This window comes from Oncorhynchus gorbuscha, unplaced genomic scaffold (assembly GCF_021184085.1).
Source record: "Oncorhynchus gorbuscha isolate QuinsamMale2020 ecotype Even-year unplaced genomic scaffold, OgorEven_v1.0 Un_scaffold_333, whole genome shotgun sequence".
NCBI classification, from domain to species: Eukaryota; Metazoa; Chordata; class Actinopteri; order Salmoniformes; family Salmonidae; genus Oncorhynchus; species Oncorhynchus gorbuscha.
Genome location: NW_025745189.1, coordinates 486,107 through 494,068, shown reverse-complemented (window position 1 = coordinate 494,068; position 7,962 = coordinate 486,107). Strand labels below are relative to the sequence as shown.

Below are 7,962 nucleotides of genomic sequence, written 5' to 3'. Positions count from 1 at the left end.
CCTCTACTAGGCTGCTTCCATAATGGCAGCCTATTTTATACCCCACATTGAGTGCATCCCAAATGGCTCCCTATTCCCTATGTAGTGCACTACTTTTGACCAGGGCCCGAAGGGTTCACTACTTTTGACCAGGGCCCGTAGGGTTCACTACTTTTGACCAGGGCCCGAAGGGTTCACTACTTTTGACCAGGGCCCGTAGGGTTTTGGTCAAGAGTAGTGTATAACATAGAGAATAGGGTGCCATTTTGGATGTATCCCTCGACTGAATTCTCAACCAGAAGCTGTGGATGGGAGGGGTGCTGAAGCTGTGGATGGGAGGGGTGCTGAAGCTGTGGATGGGAGGGGTGCTGAAGCTGTGGATGGGAGGGGTGCTGAAGCTGTGGATGGGAGGGGTGCTGAAGCTGTGGATGGGAGGGGTGCTGAAGCTGTGGATGGGAGGGGTGCTGAAGCTGTGGATGGGAGGGGTGCTGAAGCTGTGGATGGGAGGGGTGCTGAAGCTGTGGATGGGAGGGGTGCTGAAGCTGTGGATGGGAGGGGTGCTGAAGCTGTGGATGGGAGGGGTGCTGAAGCTGTGGATGGGAGGGGTGCTGAAGCTGTGGATGGGAGGGGTGCTGAAGCTGTGGATGGGAGGGGTGCTGAAGCTGTGGATGGGAGGGGTGCTGAAGCTGTGGATGGGAGGGGTGCTGAAGCTGTGGATGGGAGGGGTGCTGAAGCTGTGGATGGGAGGGGTGCTGAAGCTGTGGATGGGAGGGGTGCTGAAGCTGTGGATGGGAGGGGTGCTGAAGCTGTGGATGGGAGGGGTGCTGAAGCTGTGGATGGGAGGGATGCTGAAGCTGTGGATGGGAGGGGTGGTGGTGTTTTGTTTACCTGTTTTGAAGCATTCATTGGTGACATAAAAGGAACGCTCTGTTTGAAGTGTGAATGTGCTGTTGTTTTTAAGTGTGTGAAATACTGTACAAATTAAACCATGGCTGAGATTTAATGTGCTTTTTTTTCTTGATTTGCGGATGAATAAATGCAACTTTAAAACAGACTTCTCTTGGTTGCCTACTTGTTTTTGTTGATGATAAATGTTGTTGTACATCTTACTGAATTCCGCTCCTCTAGTCTCGTGTGGCATCCTTCCAAATCTCATCTTGTTGACTGGACGATAAGGTGAGAAGCCTGGGCCTCTGAGGCTACCCACCCCTCTGATAGTTGAATGTTTCAAGAAAGAAGAGTTGAACATGTTGAACAGCTTCATGTGTTTCCATAGGATCAGAGAGGATAGATGTAACTATATGGGGAATCATCTGGAATGTGACACAATATTCACAGTTATGAGCATCAGCTCTCTCCATCAATAACAATATTGGCTGAAAACCCTGCCTCTTAATGTCAGGTAGCAACATGAGGAACTACATTGTCTCACACAAAGTCTGCATCCCAAATTTCACCCTATTCCATATTAAGGCCCATAAGGCTCTGGTCAGAAGTCGTGCACTTTATAGGGAATAGGGTGCCATTTGGGATGAAGCCTTTAATATTCTCTTTATCGAAGTCAACTACACATTAAGAAAGGCAATGTTTTAATTGCTTTTACATTTTTGGAAAAAACATCACAAATATTTACATTTAAAAATACTTAATTTTGTGTCTCTAGAGTGGTAGTATACATGTTAAATATACTGAGACATATTGAAGCTGGGGACAGATCTAGGATCAGCTTGTCCTCCCACAATCCTAACCTTTACCATTAGTGGGGAAAATATACAACTGATCCACGATCAGCATCTAGAGGCAACTTCCCACTACTACCCATTTTGCAGAAATCAGATAGAGGGAAATGACACAGACAGGGCCCCCTGGAGGGCCCCAAAGGAGTTACCCCAGAACGAAGAGGAGAGGATGGACATACAGGGCTGAAATGATACTGGACAACACAACTGTTTTTGGTTGAGTTAAAAGCCTTAATACAATAGATCTTACATTGATGCTGGATTGAAAAAATAAGAATTAGAATATGATAGGACAGATTACATAGAATGAATACATTTAGATATATGTGTACTTGTTGCAAAAGTCTATTGCAAAGACATACATATTACCTGCAATTGATGAGAAAGCTAAAGTTGGAACTCTACTATCAGACCTCTCTCTGCCAAATGGCACCCTACTTCCTATATAGTGCACTATTTTTAACCAGAGCCCTATGGGGCCTAGTCAAAAATAATGCACTAAATATGGAAAAGTATGCTATTTGGGATACAACCTTTCCACTAGGCACAGATATCAATTCAACGTCTATTCCAAATTGGTTCAACGTAATGACGTGGAAACAACGTTGAGTCAACCAGTGTGTGTCCATTGGGATGGTTGAACACTCATTCCCCCTCAGTAGGTCAACATTTCACTCCTCAAGGTAGTCAAAGCTGTCATCTAGTAAGTAGATCAGTCAGTCAATTGATTTGACAGAATAACTATTGAATTTCCCAATCGAGTCAGTGCCATTCAGTGACATCTGACTATTGAATTTCCCAATCGAGTCAGTGCCATTCAGTGACATCTGACTATTGAATTTCCCAATCGAGTCAGTGCCATTCAGTGACATCGGGCTATTGAATTTCCCAATCGAGTCAGTGCCATTCAGTGACATCTGACTATTGAATTTCCCAATCGAGTCAGTGCCATTCAGTGACATCGGGCTATTGAATTTCCCAATCGAGTCAGTGCCATTCAGTGACATCTGACTATTGAATTTCCCAATCGAGTCAGTGCCATTCAGTGACATCGGACTATTGAATTTCCCAATCGAGTCAGTGCCATTCAGTGACATCGGACTATTGAATTTCCCAATCGAGTCAGTGCCATTCAGTGACATCGGACTATTGAATTTCCCAATCGAGTCAGTGCCATTCAGTGACATCGGACTATTGAATTTCCCAATCGAGTCAGTGCCATTCAGTGACATCGGACTATTGCTGATAGTTTTCTAGCAGTATAGTTGAATATATACTTTCAGTGATAATATTACCATTATTGCATTCCAGCTTTCTGGAAATGTCAAATACAATATGTTTTTGCCTAAATGGTTTATTTTGAATACATAAAGGTCATACCTTTCCTCTCATAGAGGCCGAATCCTAACTTGAGATCCACTCGCTTTACTCAAACTTTCAAACCAAACTCCCACTGACATCAAGGTAAGAATTCACACCAAAATCAGTCAGTTACTTTCAGGGATCATCATGTCAAGTTTGGATTCTGCTCATTGTGAGTGAGTCGTAAAGCCAGGAGTTTTTCCAAACCATGTTTCCAGAAAAGGAACAACTCTAGGCCCTATTCATAGGTTTATCAATCGTCATACATTTCCAGTGGTTTTTTGAAGGTTGGTCGTAGGTGTTTGAAGGTTGGTTGTTGGTTATTTTAAGGTTGGTTGAAGGTTACAGGCTGCCGTAGATCCTCTTGATGGTCTCTCCCTCACCCTTCTCGATGATGCCCTTGTCAATGTAGGAGTCCACTTGTTGGTCCATGAAGTCCCTCAATTTGGACAGGTCGTAATCTGGAATAAAATACACAAGAATAGAGACAGATTACAATCTAATCTGGAAAAATGTGAACTAGGATTGTGTAAATCCTGAAACGAAACGTAGGCTGAAAATAATTAGCATGTCACATCATAGGAAAAGACACTGCATTCACACAGATTTGTCCGAAGTGCACAGTTCGGTTTTGACATCTTAAACCCAAATATATCATACTTTAACTATAACAAAGATTTATTGATTTAAATGGTTACGCAACATCATGAGTAAGCTCTGGCCATCGTCTTTCAGTTTGAAAATGTGTATTTCTACTGGTGTGGTGTTTAAGCAGCCGTAGATGAGAGACAGGTGCTTTCACAACAAGTAGTTCTGTTGGTGTTCAAACAAACATTTATCTGATAAAGGATCAGCATCCTATCAAGATACTATAGAATATACATGTAAGTGTACATAGAAGGGTGGGAGCTGGGAGGAGGGAGGACAAGTGTGGAGGAGGGAGGAGGAGTGTGGAGGAGTGTGGAGGAGGGAGGACAAGTGTGGAGGAGGGAGGACAAGTGTGGAGGAGGGAGGACAAGTGTGGAGGAGGGAGGACAAGTGTGGAGGAGGGAGGAGGAGTGTGGAGGAGGGAGGAGGAGTGTGGAGGAGTGTGGAGGAGGGAGGAGGAGTGTGGAGGAGTGTGGAGGAGGAGTGTGGATGAGAGAGGAGGAGTGTGGAGGAAAGGGGAGGAGGGAGGAGGAGTGTGGAGGAGAGAGGAGGAGTGTGGAGGAGGGAGGAGGACTGTGGAGGAGGGAGGAGGAGTGTGGAGGAGGGAGGACAAGTGTGGAGGAGGGAGGAGGAGTGTGGAGGAGGGAGGAGGAGTGTGGAGGAGTGTGGAGGAGGGAGGAGGAGTGTGGATGAGAGAGGAGGAGTGTGGAGGAAAGGGGAGGAGGGAGGAGGAGGGAGGAGGAGTGTGGAGGAGTGTGGAGGAGGGAGGAGGAGTGTGGAGGAGGGAGGAGGAGTGTGGAGGAGGGAGGAGGAGTGTGGAGGAGGGAGGACGAGTGTGGAGGAGGGAGGAGGAGTGTGGAGGAGAGAGGAGGAGTGTGGAGGAGAGAGGAGGAGTGTGGAGGAGAGAGGAGGAAAGGGGAGGATTGTGGAGGAGGGAGGAGGATTGTGGAGGAGAGAGGAGGAGTGTGGAGGAGGGAGGAGGGAGGAGGGAGGAGGAGTGTGGAGGAGGGAGGACAAGTGTGGAGGAGGGAGGAGGAGTGTGGAGGAGGGAGGAGGAGTGTGGAGGAGGGAGGAGTGTGGAGGAGGGAGGAGGAGTGTGGAGGAGGGAGGAGGAGTGTGGAGGAGGGAGGACGAGTGTGGAGGAGGGAGGACAAGTGTGGAGGAGGGAGGAGGAGTGTGGAGGAAAGGGGAGGATTGTGGAGGAGAGAGGAGGAGTGTGGAGGAGGGGGAGGAGGGAGGAGGGAGGAGGAGTGTGGAGGAGGGAGGACAAGTGTGGAGGAGGGAGGAGGAGTGTGGAGGAGGGAGGAGTGTGGAGGAGGGAGGAGGAGTGTGGAGGAGGGAGGAGGAGTGTGGAGGAGGGAGGAGGAGTGTGGAGGAGGGAGGAGGAGTGTGGAGGAGGGAGGAGGAGTGTGGAGGAGAGAGGAGGAGTGTGGAGGAGAGAGGAGGAGTGTGGAGGAGGGAGGAGGAGTGTGGAGGAGGGAGGAGGAGTGTGGAGGAGGGAGGAGGAGTGTGGAGGAGGGAGGAGGAGTGTGGAGGAGGGAGGAGGAGTGTGGAGGAGGGAGGAGGAGTGTGGAGGAGGGAGGAGGAGTGTGGAGGAGTGTGGAGGAGTGTGGATGAGAGAGGAGGAGTGTGGAGGAAAGGGGAGGAGGGAGGAGGAGTGTGGAGGAAAGAGGAGTGTGGAGGAGGGAGGAGGAGTGTGGAGGAGGGAGGAGGAGTGTGGAGGAGGGAGGAGGAGGGGAGGAGGAGGGAGGAGGAGTGTGGAGGAGAGAGGAGGAGTGTGGAGGAGAGAGGAGGAGTGTGGAGGAGAGAGGAGGAGTGTGGAGGAGAGAGGAGGAGTGTGGAGGAAAGAGGAGGAGTGTGGAGGAGGGAGGAGGAGTGTGGAGGAGTGAGGAGGAGTGAGGAGGAGTGAGGAGGAGTGTGGAGGAGAGAGGAGGAGTGTGGAGGAGAGAGGAGGAGTGTGGAGGAGAGAGGAGGAGTGTGGAGGAGGGAGGAATGTGGAGGAGGGAGGAGGAGTGTGGAGTAGGGAGGAGGAGTGTGGAGGAGGAGGGAGGAGTGTGGAGTGTGGAGGAGGGAGGATGAGTGTGGAGGAGGGAGGAGGAGGGAGGAGGAGTGTGGAGTGTGGAGGAGGGAGGAATGTGGAGGGGGAGGAGGAGTGTGGAGGAGAGAGGAGGAGTGTGGAGGAGAGAGGAGGAGTGTGGAGGAGAGAGGAGGAGTGTGGAGGAGAGAGGAGGAGTGTGGAGGAGGGAGGAATGTGGAGGAGGGAGGAGGAGTGTGGAGTAGGGAGGAGGAGTGTGGAGGAGAAGGGAGGAGTGTGGAGTGTGGAGGAGGGAGGATGAGAGTGGAGGAGGGAGGAGGAGGGAGGAGGAGTGTGGAGTGTGGAGGAGGGAGGAATGTGGAGGGGGAGGAGGAGTGTGGTGGAGGGAGGAGGAGTGTGGAGGAGAAGGGAGGAGTGTGGAGTGTGGAGGAGGGAGGAGGAGTGTGGAGGAGGGAGGAGGAGTGTGGAGGAGGGAGGAGTGTGGAGGAGGGAGGATGAGTGTGGAGGAGGGAGGAGGAGTGTGGAGGAGGAAGGAGGAGGTTGTGATAATGATGGTGATATGGAGTCAAGCAGAGAGAAGTGTCCATCTGTTCCTCTAGCTACAGTATGTACTGACAGAGAAGTGTCCATCTGTTCCTCTAGCTACAGTATGTACTGACAGAGAAGTGTCCATCTGTTCCTCTAGCTACAGTATGTACTGACAGAGAAGTGTCCATCTGTTCCCCTAGCTACAGTATGTACTGACAGAGAAGTGTCCATCTGTTCCCCTAGCTACAGTATGTACTGACAGAGAAGTGTCCATCTGTTCCTCTAGCTACAGTATGTACTGACAGAGAAGTGTCCATCTGTTCCTCTAGCTACAGTATGTACTGACAGAGAAGTGTCCATCTGTTCCTCTAGCTACAGTATGTACTGACAGAGAAGTGTCCATCTGTTGCCCTAGCTACAGTATGTACTGACAGAGAAGTGTCCATCTGTTCCTCTAGCTACAGTATGTACTGACAGAGAAGTGTCCATCTGTTCCTCTAGCTACAGTATGTACTGACAGAGAGGTGTCCATCTGTTCCCCTAGCTACAGTATGTACTGACAGAGAAGTGTCCATCTGTTCCTCTAGCTACAGTATGTACTGACAGAGAAGTGTCCATCTGTTCCTCTAGCTACAGTATGTACAGACATAGAGCCACCCTGTACCAATGCCTAGAACAAACACAACACACGTACGCTAGCATGCACATACAGTACACACACACACACATCTCTAATGGAAGGAGCTGGGCCAGGGTAAATACAGTAAGTGGTGTGTAACCCAGGCAACCACTCTGTTTCCATGACTGTGTAATGTTGTCTCCCAGCTGTATTGAACAGAGAGACAGACAGAGAGAGAGAGAGAGAGAGAGAGAGCGAGAGAGAGAGAGAGCGAGAGAGAGCGAGAGAGAGAGAGAGAGAGAGAGAGAGAGAGAGAGAGAGAGAGAGAGAGAGAGAGAGAACAGAGCGAGAGAGAGAGAAACAGAGCGAGAGAGAGAGAAACAGAGAGAGGGAGAGAAACAGAGAGGGAGATAAACAGAGAGAGGGAGAGAGGGAGAGAGAGAAACAGAGAAACAGAGAGAGGGAGAGAGGGAGAGAAACAGAGAGAGGGAGAGAAACAGAGAGAGGGAGAGAGGGAGATAAACAGAGAGTGGGAAAGAGAGAGAGAGAAACAGAGAGAGGGAGAGAAACAGAGAGAGGGAGAGAGAGAGAGGGAGAGAGAGAGAGAGCGAGAGAGAGAGAGAGAAACAGAGAGAGGGAGAATCTCCATTGAAGTCCAGACCTGGGCCAGCCTTCAGATGCTTGGGAAACCGGCCCGAACAAACCGTTCCCTTCACATTACAAACCGTTCCCTTCACATTACAAACCGTTCCCTACACATTACAATCTGTTCCCTACACATTACAATCTGTTCCCTACACATTACAATCTGTTCCCTACACATTACAATCTGTTCCCTTCACATTACAATCTGTTCCCTTCACATTACAATCTGTTCCCTTCACATTACAATCTGTTCCCTACACATTACAATCTGTTCCCTACACATTACAATCTGTTCCCTACACATTACAATCTGTTCCCTACACATTACAAACCGTTCCCTTCACATTACAATCTGTTCCCTTCACATTACAAACCGTTCCCTACAAACCATTCCCTACACATTACAA

At 49.4% G+C, this 7,962-nt stretch overlaps 1 protein-coding gene across 3 annotated transcripts in view; it reads right to left on the bottom strand.

Moving 5' to 3' along the window:
• Positions 1–1,551: 1,551 nt before the first annotated feature.
• The window catches only part of scg3 (secretogranin III), a 42,320-nt gene continuing 35,909 nt past the window's right edge, over positions 1,552–7,962 (bottom strand). For all 3 annotated transcript variants that reach the window (XM_046333017.1, XM_046333018.1, XM_046333016.1), the window contains one exon: positions 1,552–3,541. In XM_046333017.1, coding sequence (XP_046188973.1) covers positions 3,423–3,541 — 119 coding nt within the window. In that variant the 3' untranslated portion in view covers positions 1,552–3,422. The remainder of the gene's footprint in view (positions 3,542–7,962) is intronic.